At 50.2% G+C, this 18,806-nt stretch overlaps 1 protein-coding gene across 3 annotated transcripts in view; it reads right to left on the minus strand.

The window, feature by feature from the left end:
* Positions 1-18,806, minus strand: part of Atp10b (ATPase phospholipid transporting 10B (putative)) — a 143,239-nt gene that overhangs the window by 41,289 nt on the left and 83,144 nt on the right. For all 3 annotated transcript variants that reach the window (XM_069993949.1, XM_069993948.1, XM_069993950.1), the window contains 5 exons: positions 12,518-12,722; positions 4,665-4,750; positions 3,567-3,673; positions 2,541-2,672; positions 682-809 (listed from right to left, as the gene is read on the minus strand). In XM_069993949.1, coding sequence (XP_069850050.1) covers positions 682-809; positions 2,541-2,672; positions 3,567-3,673; positions 4,665-4,750; positions 12,518-12,722 — 658 coding nt within the window. The remainder of the gene's footprint in view (positions 1-681; positions 810-2,540; positions 2,673-3,566; positions 3,674-4,664; positions 4,751-12,517; positions 12,723-18,806) is intronic.

Below are 18,806 nucleotides of genomic sequence, written 5' to 3' on the forward strand. Positions count from 1 at the left end.
AGCAGACGGACATCCCTGGAAGATTCTGGTGCTCTCAAGTCACTCAGGAGGCTGAGATCTGAGACCCTGGGTTCGAAGCCAGCCCAGGCAGGAACGTATAGGAGACTTTTACCTCCAATTAATCAGCTCAGAGCCACGAGTGGGAGATGTGGCTCAAGTGGTAGAGCACCAGCCGTCAGCAGAAGATGCGGAGAGACAGCTCCTAGGCCCTAAGTTCGCACCCCAGGACTGGCACATGACATCCCTTTTAAAATGTATGACCCTTGTGGGGCCCTGGTGGCTCACACCTGTCATCTAAGCTACTCAGGAGGCTGAGATCTGAGGATCGAGGTTCAAAGCCAGCCTGGGCAGGAAAGTCCGTGAGACTCTCATGTCCAATGAACCACCAGAAAACCAGACGTGGAACTATGGCTCAAAGTGGCGGAGTGCTAGCCTTGAGCGACAGCACCCAGGCCCTGAGTTCAAGCCCCGTGACAGACAAAACAACAATGCTGTGGGTAGGTACATCATGTTTTCCTCCCATGTCCCTCCTCGTCTATAACCAGCGAGGGGACAGGTGTGTGCCGGTGGCTGAGGCCATCTTCTGTAGCAAAGGCAGGTACTACAGAGCGTACCTCCAGGACTGGGTCCTGCAGGTCCTCCTGTCTGCCCCGTGGCTGGCAGATTCTTTGTGCCTCCTACCTGCAGCAGGATAATCATGGTGAGAAACATGTAGAACCCGCCCAGGGCTGCAGGCGGGAAGTTCCCACTGGCGTCCGGCACATCGAAGGGAGGCGGCTCTTGAAAGGTTCTGTTCCAGAGGCTGTGACCTGGGAAGAAGCCACACAAGGGGTGAGGTAGAGTTCTCCCCTCAGTCCTTGACCACATCCTGGAAGTGGGATGGGGGTGGGGGGCTCTGGGGGGGCCCAGCCTGACATCCCAGCAATGATGCCCCAAAAAGGTGGATTACAGTCCTGGCACATGTGAGACCCTATCTCAAAAACCAAGCAAACAACAACAACAAAACCCAGCAAAAAACAGGGTTGGAGGAATGGCCCAGCAGTAGAGCCCCTGACTGGCAAGTCTAAGGCCCTAAGTTCAAACTCTTATACTGCAAAAAGAAAAGCAATCAAACAAACAACAACAAGGGGCTGGGAAGGTGGTTCAGTGGTAGGGCGCTTGCCTTGCATGCATGAGGCCCTGGGTTCGATTCCTCAGCACCACATAAGCAGAAAAAGCTGGAAGTGGCGCTGTGGCTCAAGGAGTTGAGCACTCGCCTTGAGCTGAAGAGCTGAGGGACAGCGCCTGGGCCTAGAATTCAGGCCCCAGGACTGACAAAAACAAACAAACAAACAACAACAACAAAAACAGATTCCCCTTGATGGGGCTCCTTGTGGGAGGCTGAATAATGTCTTCCTCCCAACATACACCCCGGGCCCTGGACTGTGTTGTACACCAGCATGGCCCTTGCAGAGGTAATTAAGTCGTAGATTTTCAGATGGGAGAGGAGCTTGGGTTTCCCAGGTAGGCTGAGGGTAAGCAGAGCTGTGCGCTTCTCACAGGGGAGCTTCTGCGGGGAGACGAAGGCCATGCGAGCCGGGATTCAAGATGGAGCAGGTGGCCGCAAGCCAAGGTATGCAGGCAGCCGCCGGAGGCCGGAGCTGGCCCAGAAGTGCTGTTTGGGATTGCTCAGTGCGTCCATTTGTTACAGCAGTGACTGGGAACTACTACCTACGCCTGTGCCTCGTCCTGCAGAGAGCCGTCCAGAGCCCAGGGCGTTTGATGGTAGATTTTTCTAGACTGTGGGGACCAGTCTTGTGACTGGGTCTTCTTGCTTTCTTCCCATGTTCAGAGAACACCTGTGTCCCACATCCGTTACCTCCACAAATAAATCATGAGGGATATGCCTAATATTTAAGGATACACTTAACTCTCAGATTTTCACTGGGTCCTGGGTCTTGAACTCAGGGCCTGGACTCTGTCCCTGAGCCTTTTTTTTTTTTTGCTCAAGGTTAGTGCTCCACTGTTTGAGCCACAGCTCCATTTCCAGCTTTTTGATGGCTAAGGAGATAAGATTCTCAGCTGGCTTTGAACCTCGATCCTCAGATATTAGCTTCCTTAGCTAAGATTACTAATTTACTTACACACACACACACACACACACACACACACACACACACACACACAATTAGCTCTGATTTTCTTAGCAGTACTGAAGTCTGAACACAGGATCTTGTCCTTATATAGCTTGCTTGCTGGCTTGCCTGAAATTCTACCATTGGAACCACACCTCCCGACTGGGTTTTTGCTGGTTATTTTGGAGATGGTGTCTAGCAGACTTCTCTGCATGGGTTGACTCAGAACTGTGATCCTCCAGATCTCGGGCTCCCGAGTAGCTTGGAATAACAGACGTGAGCCACTGACATCCCGCTATGGGCTCTGTCTTACAGAGGGAGAAACGAAGGCTCTGAGAACTGAAGCAACTTCCCCCGAGAGACAGAAGATGACGGTTTTAATTTTATTTTTTTAAATTTAAAAATGTTCTCTAGAACCTTCCATACCGATAGCTCCCGTGAGGCACATGAGGAAGAGGAGGCCGACGCAGAAGAAGATGTGGACGTTCATGCGCCGCTCGATCTTGCTGCGCTTGTACCGGGGCCCGCTGTTGTTCAGCATGGCTTTGGTTTCATGGCCTGAAAGAGAGAGACAGAGAGACAGAGACAGAGACAGAGACAGAGACAGGCAGAGAGACAGAGAGAGAGACAGACACACACAAAGACAGAGACAGAGAGAGACAGACAGAGAGAGGGACAGAGAGAGACAGAGAGACAGAGACAGACAGAGACAGACACACAGAGACAGAGAGACAGAGACAGATACACAGAGAGAGAGACAGAGAGACAGAGACAGAGAGACACAGAGAGAGACAGAGAGACAGAGAGACAGAGACAGAGAGACAAAGAGAGACAGAGAGACAGACAGACAGACAGAGAGACAGAGACAGACACACAGAGAGAGACAGAGAGAGACAGAGACAGACACACAGAGACAGAGACAGAGACAGATATACAGAGACAGACAGAGAGACAGACAGAGACAGAGACAGAGAGACACAGAGAGAGACAGAGAGACAGAGACAGAGAGACAAAGAGAGACAGACAGAGAGACAGAGAGACAGAGAGACAGACAGAGAGACAGAGAGACAGAGACAGACACACAGAGAGAGACAGAGAGAGAGGACGTTAGTCGTCCGGCTCCTGTTGGTGTCTGTCATGGTGCACACCCCTGGGTTTTCCCCTGGGAGCTTCTAATGGATGTCAGGCCCCACTTACTACGCTCAGGTGGCGTGGGCCACGGGCCCAGATGTGGCTCAAAGGCCAGATGTGGCCCAGCAGGTGCTCACCACCACCCTCCTGCCTGCTCCCATGTGCTCAGCTGGGCGATCCGTGGGCACTCAGCATGGCCTGCTGCCCTTGGAGAGGGGCTGGGAGGAGGAGGGGAGGGGGGAGGAGGGAAGAAGAAGGAGGGGGGAGGAGGGGAGAGGGGAGGAGGGAGGAGGGAGGAGGGGTAGCCGAGGGCCCGCCCACCTGCGTAGATGACGATGCCCACGGCCACCTCCGTGTTCCTGATGGTGCAGCCGCGCAGCAGCAGGCTCTCGCTGCCGAAGCCCGTCCTGGTCTGGTCAGGATGCTCCCTGGGGAAGGGCAGACACACGGGGGTGGCTCGGTGGCTTCCGTGGTGGTGGGGAGGGGGTCCCTGGTAGTGTCCCTGGGGTGGCAAGCGAGCGCCTTCCCCAACTTCCCCTCTTGCAAAGGGCAAAGGAACGTCGGTCCAATCTCCTTCAAGTTCAAGTGCTCCTGGGGCCCAGCGAATCGCAGGGACTGTCCACCCCAGGGAAACCCTCCTGGACCCATGTGGGAGCAGCCTCGGCGTCGACTTTCGCCGGCTGTAGGTCAGGGTGTGGGGACCGGCCTCTGGCCCGGCATGGACGGTGCGGGAACCCTTCCTGGCTCAGCTGTATCTACAAGATGCCGGTTGCTTGTCCCTCCATCCCCACCTCCCACACAGCCCAGTGTCCTCTGGATGGGGGAGAAGGGAGTTGTTTCCCTGGGAACCATGTCTGTCTGTGTGTCTGTCTGTCTGTCTGTCTGTCTGTCTCAGTGGTACTGGGTGTTGAACTTGGGGCTTCTTTCTTGCCACCACTCGAACCAGGCCTCCAGTCCTTTGTTTTTAGCTTGTTTCCCAGATGTGGCCTGGCATTTTTGCCCGGGCTAGCCTAGACCACGAATCCCCGCGTCTGCTGCCTGTCTGTCTCCACCTCCCTCTTTCTCCCCAGAGCCAGGCAATGGAAAACGCATCCGGATTCTAGAGCCAAGGCCCAGATTTCAATCCTGCTTCTGTCCTGTACTTGGCCAGGCAATCTAGGAGTGAGCCTGGGTGTCTTAGATGCTTAGACTCTCCATCTGAAAAGTGGGGATCACAATGGCTGTGTTCTGGGATGGTGGGGAACACTGCCCAAGAGAACACTCTGGGAGAAGGGCTCAGAAAGGTCAGCTCATCTGCCCAAGCTCACACAGCTTGCCATTGGGAGACCTCAGACTAAAGCCCAGTCTGAAGTCCTCAGGATTCACAGACTTCATCTGGTTTGTCATTTCAAGAGAAAAGCGGGGGCGCCAGGTACTTACATATAACCTTTAAACTTGTTCAGGTGGTTGTTGGGTTTCTCGCACACAATCGTATTGCAGAAATGCTCTGGCTGGAACTGGACATCCTGAGGGAGAGGGGGAAGGTCACTGTGTTCTGGCCTTAGGTCACTGGTCAGAACCAATCACACAATCCCTGAGTGGTCCCAGTGTGTTCAACGTCCTCAAAGAGGCGGCCGTAGACACAAATGGAAATCAATGCAGGGGAGAGGAAGGTGTCTGCCGCGACCAGGCCTGGGTCTGAGCTTAGTCAGGGCTGCCCGGTGTTGGATGGGTTCTAAGTCTGTGTCATCCAATATGGCGGCCACCGGTCACACATGGTCGTTGGGCACAGGAAGTTTGATAGTTTGACCCAGGAATTGGGTTTTAAAGTTAACTGAATTTAGCGTGGCTGATTCCAGGTGGCTAGCCTAACAGCTCTGACCTTGGATACTGCAGGAGTACATAAACAAAAGGCTTACATGAAAAATGTACAGAAATGTTTCAAACACAAACTCTTGTAAGGTGCAAGAAACACAAGGTTCTAAGCTACACTAATTAGAAACAGTCATGGCTAATACACTTAGGTTATAGAATAGTTTCAGGCTTAAAAAAAATCTCTCGCCGGGTGCTGGTGGCTCACGCCTGTAATCCTAGCTACTCAGGAGGCTGAGATCTGAGGATCGAGGTTCAAAGCCAACCCGGGCGGGAAAGACTGTGAGATTCCTATCTCCAATAAACCACCAGAAAACTGGAAGTGGCACTGCGACTCAAGTGGTAGGGCGCTAGCCTTAAGCTGAAGAGCTGAGGGACAGCACCCAGGCCCAGAGTTCAAGCCCCACGACTGACAAAAAAAAAAAAAGAAAAAAAAAATCTCTCCCTTACTCAGGTATGCATATGCATGGATGTACATTTATGCATTTCAAACAAGGATCAGTATTTTTATACCTTCACATATTTTAAAATGTTTGTGTATTAATTTTTCATCACTCCATAAACACTTAAGCAGAAACTTAGTCTAAGAATACGATTTCCTTTAAATATGACACTATTAAATATTTACATTTTTACAATCTGTTTGGCTATTATAAAAACACGGTGGCAATCAGCGCTTGTAAAACAAACCATCCCACCCCCTTGAATTTAATGACCTCTTATTTCTGCCGGGCCTGTGTCTCCCAATCAATACTGTCCCAGAACTCACTATTATTCTATGAGGCAGGAAATTGAATTCCATTTTTTAGAGCTGGGAGATGTGTGACTCAGAAAGAGTCTGCCCAAGGCTCCCCCAGGTTGAGATTTGAATTCAAGACCAGGTGGAGATGGGCTGGTCTTTACCTCCCCCCGCAGCCCAGCTCCATGTAGCTTAGGACTTGAACCAGATTCTTTACTTGCTTGTTGTGTTAGGTTTTTCTTTCACATTTCTGGTGTACAAGCTTTTACAGTAGAACAATGGCTATGAGACACAGCCCAAAGTAGGGAGATCTTTGTTTTCTAACTCTCCTCTTCATTCACTAATCCCATGTTCGACTCTGGAGCCTCAGTCTCTCCATCTGTAGCGTGGGCCAACACAAACCTGCCCATTTGGTTTGTGCTTTAGACAGTAGCATCTGCCCCGTCCGGTTCTGAACTGTGTGCCCTGCTATGCCATTAGCAGCCAGTAGTGCTCAGGGACGATTTGGGATGGGTTCCTGGCCGCTGCTAGAAAATAAGGCAAAGTTCCCAGTCTGGCCTGGGTGTCAGCAAAGGAAAGTGGACCAAAGTAACAGCCTGGGTGTGAGCTCTTCAGTGAGCTGGGATACAGCCAGCCACCGCCTAGCTCTTGCGGGAAGCAATCAGCTGATAAACGTCCTGCCAGCTAAGACTGGCTAATAGAATAGCCTTGCCCGTGCATGCCTCAAGCTTTATTCTTCTGGGCTCATTTTCCAGTACTTTTCTTCTTTGAATGTGGACAATTCCTATTATCCAGTCATTCACTTGCAATGGATAATCGCTGATATTTAAAACTCTTGATTACCAATAATTCCACAATTAATAGATGCAGCTTTGACAGTGCGTCTACAAATCTCCTTTTGGTACCAAATGTGTATTCTACAGACAAGAGTATCAATAAGTCATAGATACATGTACCATTTTTCCCTCAAATTTCTGTAGGAAATCTTGAGGTTATCAAATTAAAAAACACATTTAAAAAGCTTACCAAATTATGGTAGCTTTTTTTATTTGGTGCCAGTCCTGGGGCTGAAACCCAGGGCCTGGATGCTGTCCCTGAGCTTTTGTACTCAAGGCTAGTGCTCTACCACTTGAGCCACATTTCCAGCTTTTTTGGTGCTTAATTGGAGATAAGAGTCTCACAGACCTTTCCCGCCTTGCCTGGCTTTGAACCTTGATCCTCAGCTCTCAGCCTCTAGAGTAGCTAGGATTATAAGTGTGAATTACCAGTGCCTGGTACCTTTTTCAACAATGAATTTTCTTAAACATTGAGCCCTGAAAACATGACTGCTTAAAAAAAAATAATCACAAAGGGTCTTGAGAGAGACCTATAGCAGTAAGCTCTTGGCAGAGAGAAGCCCATTTTAGATCACTGGAAAAACTGTCCATGGCCAGGAAGAAATATTCAAGAAGGATTTTGTCAGAGGGAAGGAAGAGGAAGTGTCCACAGTCTGTCTTCGAACAGGAAACGCACTGACTTATTTTTCACTATGAGTTAAGGATGTGGGTGGGAAGAAGAGCAGTCAGTCCTCACCCAGCTTCTGTGCCTCTGTTTCCCATGATGGACCTCCAGGGCTGAGACAGGGGTAGGGTGTTGGGGGATGTAAGTTACCATGGCAACAGAGGAAGACACGTGGGTATGTGTGACCTTGGAGGAATACTAAAGGTCGCTCCCTCCCTTCCTCCCTCCATCTCTCCTTCCCTCCCTCTCTCCTCCTTCTCCTTTCCTTATTGGCCTTTTTCTTCCTGCCCTATCTTATCTAAACGGTGAAAGCAAATGCTCTTCACATGCCAGCTTCTGAGCCAGGAGACCGAGATTTCTTCCTGGAATACAAATTGAGCGCCTCTCCCACTTCTGAGCCGCCTATCTGCAAAGTAGTGACAACTACCAGCACTCCATGACCTTTCTGCTTCCTGGTTGGTGAAAGTTCTCTTCAAGATAACCCACAGCCGTGAAGGACAGTTGCTCACAGCCTCTGCGTGAGCACCCAGAGGCCCCCAGCCTGCCTGCCCCACCGATCCCAGGCCTCCAGCCTGCTCGCCCCACCGCCCCACCGATCCCAGGGCCCCCAGCCTGCCTGCCCCACTGATCCTAGGGCCCCCAGCCTGCCCACCCCACCGATCCCAGGGCCCCCAGCCTGCCCTTGCTGCGCATGTACAGAGCTCACAGTCTGGGCTGGAGGGCCAGGAGGGAGGTTCTGTGGAAGGAGTCAGGGTTGCTTTTCTCTAAGTAGACAAAGAAGTTGGTTGTTATTCAGGGCTGACACATCTTGAGCTCTTGTGATGACGTTGGCCGATCTAGGAGGCTGCTGACATTGGGGGTTGACATTCAGAGCAAATGCAAGAGAGGACACTTTTCTTTTCTATAAATTTATGGTGAATTGATGATTCCTATAACTGTGTTTTCATTACTATCGGTTAGTCTATAATCATAGCCTCAGTTTCTTCCTTCTTTCCGGACATCCAGAACATTCTACATATCTGTCTTTTTTTTTCCTTTTTGGTTGATCATGGGGCCTGAACTCTGGGCCTGGGCACTGCTGTCCCTTAGCTCTTCAGCTCAAGGCAAGCGCTCTACCACTTGAGCCACAGCGCCACTTTGGGCTTTTTCTGCTTATGTGATGCTGAGGAATCGAACCCAGGACTTCATGCATGCAAGGCAAGCACTCTACCACTTGAGCCACAGTGTCACTTCGGGCTTTTTCTGCTTATGTGATGCTGAGGAATCGAACCCAGGGCCTCATGCATGCAAGGCAAGCACTCTACCACTGAGCCACCTTCCCAGCCTACATACCTATCTTATAGAAGGCCTTTGATTCATAATTGCCCAGATGGATCTTTGCTGTAAGTTTCCTTGCTCTCCAGAACTGAGCCAAGAAAATGGCAGGAGGCGTGATGTTCTTGCCAGGGGAGAACGTGTATTTCATTGTGAGACACTCCGAAGCGGCTCACAGAAGACACAACCGTGTGTCACCTCACTTCTGCAGCTGTGAAGAGACACTCATGGTACTCCCAGCACAGTGTCTAGCCTCAGGAGGAACTCCTGGGTATTGGCAGAATAATCAATTTCATCGCATGAACCATAATGGTTGAGTGATTAAAAAAGAAGTCTATAAGGTCAAGTGTGTGTGTGTGTGTGTGTGTGTGTGTGTGTGTGTGTGTGTGTGTGTGCGCGCGTGTGTGTGTGTGTGTGTGTGCGTGTGTGTGTATGTGTAACAGGGAGAGCAGGTGGGGGGCGTGTTTGGGGAACAGGGGGAGACCGGGCTGCTAGCCATTGCCTCTCCCTGAGGATGGAGGATGTCCTTTGTCTGACATGCACAAGTTAGGCTCCTTGTACCCTGCAGTGTCATAGTTACAATGGGTATTTATTGGTGGGATGTTCAGAAATCTCCTCCTGCATAGGTTAGTTTCTTTCTTTTTTTGGCTGATCCTGGGGCTTGAACTCAGGGCCTGAGCACTGTCCCTGAGCTTCTTTTTGCTCAAAGCTAGCACTCTACCACTTCCAGCTTTTCCTGTCTCTCTGTGGTACTGTGGATCTGAACCCAGGGCCTCATGCATGATAGGCTAATGCTTAAAAGCCACAACACCACTTGTGGCCTTTTCTGTGTATGTGGTACTGAGGAATCGAACCCAGGGCTTCATGCATGCTAGGCAAGCACTCTACCACTGAGCCACCTTTCCAGCCTTCATGGACCCTTCTTGGAGGATCCAGTATCCATTTACAAAATCTTAAGGACTCACCAAGTCTGTTTAAACTTTAACCGGAGCTCTCCAAACTTATTGGGCCTCAGAACCAATTCTGAGCACAAATAAGCATTAGCATGCTTCTGGAAAAAATGTTAACCCACAGTGTAATACAGAGATGATCACAGCTCTGGGGCAGTTATAGACAAGGTGGCAGTCCTTACAGCCCAGGGCCTTACTCTCCCTGTTAAGAGACAGACATCAAGAGCTTCTGAGAAGGGTCTGTGATGCCAGAGTTCTTTTCTCAGCGATCAACCTGGACCAAGCCAGTTGCTTTTCCAGCCAGAAGCTGTGTGGTGAAGAGCCCCCTTTGACATCCCCAAGTCACGGACCTATTTGTGAAAACTGAGTTCCCATATCACATGGCTGGGGACAGGGTGAAAGGAAGTGAATTTAATACCAAGTATTATGCTAGCCCAGCAGGCAAGAGAGCTTGATTAGAGAATTAAATTATACAGCTTTCTCTTGGCTGACATTCTGATGCCAAGGGTGTTAGTCTAACGGTTTAACAACAAAAAATAAAGTCCTGATCCATTCCTTTCAATAAACGGAAAAGTTCCCAAAGCCAGAGGACCAGAAACAAATTCTCTTCTCCTTAGCACTGTAAGTCAAATGCGGTACTGATGGTCTGCTTATCAAAGTATCAAGGCCTAAATCTTCCTGACATGCCACATCATTTCCCAGTGACAATTAGACACCTGCTAAGCCACCTCTCACCCATCGGGGAAAGGCCAGTGGCTCAGGGCTCACCCCAAGAGGAAGCCAGACTTTGCATTTTAGCAAAATCCAAGGAAACTACTGTGCATATTAATGAGCTTTGAAAAGCTCCGCCTAGGACATCAGTGAGTGATGTGGTAATTGTGCTTATCTGTCCATTTCTCAGGTTCAAAACTCTCACCAAGTGTCCTTTTCCCTTCAAACTTTTCTTCAATTCTTTTACTCATCTATTCTTTTGTTGTTGTTGGTCATGGGGCTTGAACTCTGGGCCTGAGCGCTGTCCCTCAGCTCTTCAGCTCAAAGCAAGAGCTCTACCACTTGAGCTACAGTGCCACTTCTGTTTTTCTGGTGGTTTATTGGCGATCAGAGTCTCACGGACTTTCCTGCCCAGGCTGGCTTTGAACCGCGATCCTCAGATATCAGCCTCCTGAGTAGCTAGGATTATAGGCGTGAGCCATCAGCGCCTAGCTAAAATTTTTTTTTGATTGATCCTTCCTCCAATAGGTTGTTCCAAATTTCCAGCAAGTTTGCTGTTGAGTGCTTTCTACGTGTGACTCGCTGCTTTACAATTCTGTTTCCTAGGATTATTATTATTACTATTATTATTCTTATATTTGGTAAGGCCAATCTCAGCTTCAGAGATCAACTCAGAGACCAATGGGCAGACAGCCTTGATAATCACAGCAGCATGATGACGGTGATGTTCCAGTTCCAGTGGAAGCCACGGTGGCAGCCACAGTGGCAGCCGGTGGCACCGCTTAATGTGTAACTACTGGGTACCAAGCCCTAATGCCTGTGCTTGGTGTTTTAGGCCATGTCAGAACTGAGCCAACCTTTGAAGCAATCTCGCTGTGACTGCAGAGAAAGGAGGTTAATGATTAAAAGCTGGAGGCCCGGGTAGCCCCAAGCCAATTTGGCACACTCCCCACCATAATGGACCATCAACTGGAGGAGGAAGCAGAACTCAGCAGGACTCCCAAGCCTGGAAGCGCGTGGATCCTCCATGAGACCCTTCTAAGGTTCCTTGCTACGTGTTTACTTGGATCTGAAAAGAAGGTACTACTTCTTTGCCCCAAATGCCCTCTCCTGACATTCTTGTTCCTCCACCAATACCTACCCAGGCCCCAGGACCGCTCAAGTCCTCTTCTTCCTGTTGGCAGCCTTCCCTCTCTTCCTCAGTTTTCTCATCCTGCTCCTTCCAAGGACAGGGGTTGTGACTCTATGTCATGGCATTGGTCTCTAATGTAAATTTCAACCTATCACCAGTACCCTACCACAAGTAGAACTGGTCAACCTCTACACATGGAGATAACTGGTCAACCTCCTGGTGAGGAAGCATCTCTTCTCTGCCGTTCCTGTGCTGCCCCTGAGAATGTGCACACATTAGGTGTCTCTAGTTCTCCTCATGACCTACAGGGTGAGCATTGTTAATGAGCAGACAAGGAAGGACATGGTTCACGGGGCTTGGCCGTAGGTACAGTTTATCTGGCACAATCTTCAGATACTGGTTCTTGTCCCTCTTATGAATATTCATACACAATGTCCTTCACCTTTGTTACCACCACTCTCCCTTGAATCACAAACCCTCATCTAGCACAGATAAGGAACACACAGTCCAGTCTGTATCTGACCAGGCTGCCATAGGTTCTTGGCACTCAAGGCTCTGGTACAGCTCCTGTTGTGCTGTATGTACTATGTCCCTGTATTACAGGCTCCCTTGCTTGATAGAGAACTCTTCATGGACCAGAAGCGTAGCTGCCATGTCCTTGAATTAGCAAATGTTGAACACTGGAGGGAAGAAGGGGTACCACATGTCTCTGGGTGGTAACTTCTGCTTATAATAATTCCAGCTACTCATGAGGTGGAGATCAGAAGGGTTACAGGTGAGGCCAACCAAAACAAAACAAAACTAATAAGACTGCATCTCAATGAACAAGTGAGGCATAGTGACTCATACTATAATGTCAGCTACACAGGGGGCATGGATAGGAAGATCACTGCCTGAGGAAAAAAGGCATTGCCCTGAACGAAAGGCATGAGATCCTCTCTGAAAGGTAAAGCCAAAAAAAGGGTGAGGAGCATGGCTCAAGGGCAAAGTACCTCTCCTGCTGCCACAAATCCCAGGAGGCACAGGCTTTGTCTTTGCTGGTTCCTGACCACTGACGGTACCAGAAAGAGCCTACCTGCTGTGAGAAGCCCTTCACCACACGTCTTTGCTTGAGGTTGGTCTCTCCGTCCAGGTTGGCGGTCTCCAGGTGGCAGATGCCGCTGGGGTCGGAGGAGAACAGGAGCAGGATGTCTGCTGGGATGATCTCGTTGCAGTGCATTTGGATGAAGTCTCCCACGCGCACGTCCTTCCAGCGCTTCTGCACGTAGCCTTGCTCCTTCCTTGGGTGGGGAGAAAGACAGGGATCTCAGTGGGATTCACAACCCCTCAGGAAATGCATGGATGAGTGGAGAAAGGTCCTACTCATGCCTAAGTTATCACCCAGGTCAACCTATCAAGAGATTGTGCCAAATTGTTGCTTGTTCCAGTGGACCATGGTTATAATCTCTCTAGAACAGGTAAATGTGACTTACAGGGTTCTGGTAGTAAAAAAGATTGGTCTTTGTGATTAGAATTTTGACAGACTACAGGCTATATAGATCAAGTTCTGTGCTCAACCATTGCATCTTAGCAGGAAAGAAATGTGAAGAGGATGTTAACCAGGCTGTCATATGAACACTGACTACCAGATAGCAAGTGATCAGTGAAGCAAGCAACATTGTGAAGGATTGGAATAGAGAAAAAGTTTTTTTTCCAGTTCTGGGGCTTCAACTCAGGGTCTGGATGCTGTCCCTGAGCTTTTGTGTTCAAGGGGCTAGTACTTTACCACTTGAGTCACAGCTCTACCTCTGGCTTTTGGTGTTTTATTTGGACATAGTCTTGTACACTTTCCTACCTGGGGCTGGCTTCAAATTATGATCCTTAGATCTCAGACTCCTGAGTTGCTACGGTTGTAGGTGTGAGCCACTGAGGCTAGCTGAAAAGGTAGTTTTTAAATTATGGGCAGAAGAGAGATAGTAAGATAGTTGCTGATAGTGGACATTGTCTATGAAAGTTGGAAAGTGATGGAAAGTGGTGAATGCACTGGGAAGTCTGACGGGATGAAACACAAGGTCAAAGTAGAATCAGAGCATGATAGAACTCAGAGGCTAGGACTTACTTTTCCATTGCACCCAATTTATCAAGCTCAGGCAATAGCAGCAGCAACAACAATGGTGAATTTATCATTGGAGCATGCTGAGCACTAGTATTTATGAACATTTCATTCCCTTGTGTAGACATTATCACCTCCCATTTCACAAATGAGGAAACTGAAGATCAAAACATTTCTCCTCGAGTCTCTCAAGAACAGAGCTGAAATCTGAGTTTGGATCCAACGTGACACAACATGGAAACCTCCAGTTCCCACCATTGGGTGTGATACCTCCTGCCAGCAATCTTAGCTCCTGTTCTGCTTCATCTAACACAGGTAGGCCCCTTTCCCAGGGACATTCATTCCACTTTCACACAGCAGTTTTTCTTTAGAATAGCCCCAGAATCACTGGTTACACATTCAGACATAGAATCTTTGAGGTTCTGGTGTGCATCACACTCTCATTGAGCAAGGGATGCTCCAAGTAAAAGACAGAGGAACTAGGTTTCCTTCCTTCCCTTCCCCTTCCCTTCCCTGCCTCCCCCCTTCCTTCTCTTTCCTTCCTTTTCCTTCTCTTCCCATCCCTCCTTTTCCCCTCCCTCCCTCCTTCCTTCTTTCCTTCCTTCCTTCTTTCCCATGAAGTCACTTGCTTGACTTGCTTGTTCAAATGTCACTCTATCATTTGAGCCATGCCTCCAGCCTGACTTTTTTTGCTGGTTATTTTGGAGGTGGAGTCTCACAAACTTGTCTGTCCAGGCTGGTCTTCAACTATGATCCTCCCGATCTCAGCCTCCTGAATAGCTAGGATTACAAATGTGAACAGCTCCTTCTGTGACTGGGGCCATCAAGTTGTCTTGTCCATCTCCATGACCATGACCAGGCAGCAGAATAACCCCACGCTCAAAGTTAGACTAGACCAGTCTCCCACTGCTTGCTGTTGGTTATGGTTTCCAGGGAGTCGCCAGGGCCCTGGTGACCTGTCCTTGTTTCAGGTGCAATCTTGTGCTACTTGAATGACTTGTGATCATAAAAGAACGCTTCCTGTCACTACTGGACTCCCCCAAACACAGACATCCTGAAGGATTGAGTCCTGCCATTTCCCCAGGATCAAGCAAAGCACCAGGTGTGTGCTCACGTGCTTGTCTACAGGCAGTTCATTTCGATGTGGGCCCCCAGGAGACAACAGCCCCTCACCCCAGGTGGAGCAAGGACATGGCCTTTGATCCCAAGGAGACTGTAGCCCATTTTTATTCTCTGTTTCCTTGTTAAGCCCTATATAAGCCCACCTCAAAACCCAGTCCCTCACACAACCCCCAAACCTGCAGGAAGGTCTGTACCCCTTGCTGTTCCTTGATAAACCACGGAGTCCGGCCTGTTCCTTTTCCATTCTCCCAATGCATTTTCCCAACGTGTCCCATCCATGGGGCTGTGTTTCTCAAGCAAGACTTCCCAGGGGGTGGCCGGAAGCTCTGTGACTTATTCATTAGTGATGATTTGTGGAGAGGGTGGATAGTTAGTCCCTTCGTTAGAGGAGCCTCACGATGATACACAGATGCTGTAAAATGACAGCACATTTGGTGAGACTTTTCAGGGACACGCGGGACCCTCTGTTCTTGCGCTTGATCCCTTCGTGGTGGCCACCAGCTGCTCCGGGTCCACTCTGTCTCCCCAGCTGTCAGGCCAGGGCTGCACACCGCTCCCCCAGGGAGCCCAGCCAGGGGAGGTGAGGAGGGACAGAAGGTAGCTGATGCGTGAGAGCGGCGTGCCTCAGCCCGGTGCCGCCCAGATGTGAGCAGCAGCTGGCGGGGAGCGGCCCGCGGCCGTCACGCCCTCATGCATCTGCCTATCTGCAGCAGCTGCCCAGGGTGGATGCAGCCACGCGTCCCAGCCCCATCGCCGAGCCCACACCTGGGAGCCGATCAACTGCTTTAGTTTCACGCCATGTTTATTGCTGTTTAAAAATAAGACAAATCCATGGGGCTTGGGACAAAAAGGCTCCATCTGGCAGCTTCGGCCTGGGGGAGAAATGAAGTGGCGTGGTGTTATGTTAAGGAGCTTTCAGAGAGGAGATGGGACTTATTAAAAGGTAAACAAACAACCAGAGAGCTTTGTGACCAAACTCTATGCCATGGGGGCGGGAGGCGATGAGAGGGGAAAAAGGCGGCCAGGATGCTTAAGTACACTTTCTCCAGTCCTTGAGTTTCTGAAATAGACTTTCAGGGAATTTGAACCCTGGAGTTGGATCAGGAGGGATAAGATGTTCGGTGAAAGTTCTGCTGCCAGACAGAAGGAAGAGCTGATCTGCCTGGGCTTCCCAGGCAGATCCAGAATGTTCCATGCAGCTATCCAGGTCCCACGGGGACCTCCAGAGAGACTTAAATGCAGTAGAAGGATTTGGGGGTGTGCTTGAGTCTCAGCTTCCTACCTTAGGAGCTGTGTGGCCTGGGGTGAATTATGTCACCTCTCAGAGCCTGTGTTTCTTCTATCTGCCACGGAGGGTTCTAGGCACACTTCCCTGTGAGCCGCCATAAGGCCTGGTGACATGGCCCCGGGGAAGGACTGAGCTCCAGGTTCTGTACTTAGTAAGTACGCACGACATCCAATGGGACAGTGATACTCTTGGAACACCACTGCTGTTGATGTCCAATACGGGCCTGCCCCGTCCTCCAGCCCACCCCGGGCTGGCTTCGAATGCCAGCTCAAGCTGATAGTTACGTTCCGTGACTTGAGTCTAGGCAACAAGAACCTATAAATAGTAGGAACTCTAAGAAAAATAAAAAAATGAAATCCAAACCTTTCCCCCAGAGAGATTGAATCTCCACAAATGGAACACGCTGGAAAGGTCATCCTGACAATGTGGACCTGAGTAGACATAACTGTTAGATCTCCACCTTCATTTTCCAGTGGGAGAAACGGCTGGCCTGGCACACTGCAGAACTCAGTGTGGTAGAACTCAGGCTGGGGGGGGCCTGGGGCTGGGGGGGGTGCCTGTGACCCCTTCACAGAACTCTCTAGCTCTCTGTTTCTTTATCTATGGAGTGACAAGACCTTTCCATAGAGGCCAGTGGAACTCCGATCTAAGGAATGGTTTTCTCGCAGCCAGGGGACCTCTAATGACACGGTCAAGGTGACAGGAGCGAGCTGTTTGGCTGGAGGAGCTGGTGAGAGGGACAGAGGATGGATGGCCCCAGGAAATGGCATAGAGGTGGAAGGATCTCCAGGAGAGACGGCCTGAGCTTGGGGCCGAGGACGGGGAGGTAGATGTGGTCTCCTGCCTCTCCCTTCATGGCCCCTCTGCCTGCCTGTCTGGGGGTTCCGACCTGGAAGATTCAGGAAAGCTCTAGAAGGAAAACAGTTGGGGCCTGAGGCATCACAAGAGGCCAGAAGCCGGGTTGGAGACATTGGGGGAACCGTGGGATGGTTCCCTACAGGATGGATCTGGATGGTCCACTTTCTTGGGGGGGGCTTGAGGGTTGGCGTGAGAAGTCTGGACCTCCCAAATCATCAGTGTCACTGTTAGATGTTTGTGTTTTTTTGGGTCCGGTTGTGGGGCCTGGACTCTGGGCCTGGGCACTGTCCCTCAGCTCTTCAGCTCAAGGCGAGTGCTCTACCACTTGAGCCACAGCGCCACTTCCGGCTTTTTTATTTTTCTGCTTATGTGGTGCTGAGGAATCGAACCCAGGGCCTCATGCATGCAAGGCAAGCGCTCTACCACTGAGCCACCTTCCCAGCCCGACCATTAGATATTTGTGATGCTGCGGCCGCTTCTCCCTCACAGGCTGAGTCTCCTTGTAAAGACAAGGCCTGGGGCGGGGGTGGCCGGGTGTGACCCCACTGACCAGGCATGACAGAGCACAGAATGTCACCATGAACTGATGGCCAGTGGGAACTCCATGCTTCAGAGGACAGGGGCCTCCCAGGCGCCTTCCCGCAAGGGCACGGCCGCAGGCTAAGGGGAGTTGGGGAACACGATGCTGTCCAGCATCGCCTGCCTCTAACCTGGGCAGGTGCAAATCCTACCGCTCCCTTTTCAGCCCTGGGATCTGGACAGCCAGGCCAGGCCAGCCCAGCTGCTGGCCATTCTGGCTCACGTTTCTCAGTCCTATTTGCTCACTGTCTTCATGCAACTTCTATTTTCAATTCTGCTCGTGGGAGCTGGGTCTTACAATCATATGCTTATGTCCTGGGTTCAGTATCAAGCACATGGTCAATGTTTATTCACTGAGTTCTTGGTCTACAGGATTTTTGTCTATGGGATAGTTAGTGGGAGTTTTTTCCTGAACCTTCGGCCATCTTAACATACCATCTGTCCGTCTGTGTTATGGACAACAGGGGAGACGTGTTTGCTAATAACACAATCATGTATTATGGACTTGCCTGTATGGTACAGCATGCCTGCAATGCTCCACCAAGTGAACCACGTGAGCACTTAGCTGCCTAATAAGGAAACAACGTTTACACTTACCATCATCTCTATTTCATAGGCAACTCCCCTGAAGTCCTGAAGCTGAGGTAGGGTCCTCCAGCATGGCTGTCAGACCCTAGGTGTGGCAGCCATGGGAGTTTCATAGGCTTCATTCACTGTCCTGGCTCTTTGGGGAAAACAAGTCCGAGGAGGAGGCCACATAAAACCTGACGGACACTGGCCACAGCATCGCAGGCTACGGATTCTGGGGAGAACCGAATGTAGGCTCTTCTGGAATGGCCAGCTGAACTGGCCTGAATGGTTCATTGTCTTGACATAATCAAGACAATGGGAGAAAGAGTGTGTGTGTGTGTGTGTGTGTGTGTGTGTGTGTGTGTGTGTGTGTGTGTGTGTGTGTGTGTGTGTGTGTGTGTGTGTGTGTGTGTGTGTGTGTGTGTGTGTGTGTGTGTGTGTGTGTGTGTGTGTGTGTGTGTGTGTGTGTGTGTGTGTGTGTGTGTGTGTGTGTGTGTGTGTGTGTGTGTGTGTGTGTGTTGGGGGAAGGTGGCTTGTAAAACAGATGCCTCTGAAAGAGGCCGGATTTGCTGGTGGCAAAAGCTGAGCAAACACCTGAGGCTGATGCCCCAGTTTGTTGGTCCGTGACCTCCAGTCAACTGCACTGTTATTTGTACTATTTGTGGTTATGCTTCAAATACCCCTGGGCCTTTCTCCAGCTGTGTCAATTTTTCTGGCTCTCCCGTGAGGCCCATTTTGCTACAGTTCTGTGCTTAAATGCCTCTGTCTTCTTCACATACATCCCCAAACATCAGCCCTGTCTCTCCTGCTCACCTTAGGCTAAATTTACAGTGATTCTCAATTAGTACACTTCTA

Source organism: Dipodomys merriami, unplaced genomic scaffold, assembly GCF_024711535.1.
Source record: "Dipodomys merriami isolate MVZ:Mamm:240054 unplaced genomic scaffold, mDipMer1.0.p SCAF_44, whole genome shotgun sequence".
In the NCBI taxonomy this organism is placed as follows: domain Eukaryota; kingdom Metazoa; phylum Chordata; class Mammalia; order Rodentia; family Heteromyidae; genus Dipodomys; species Dipodomys merriami.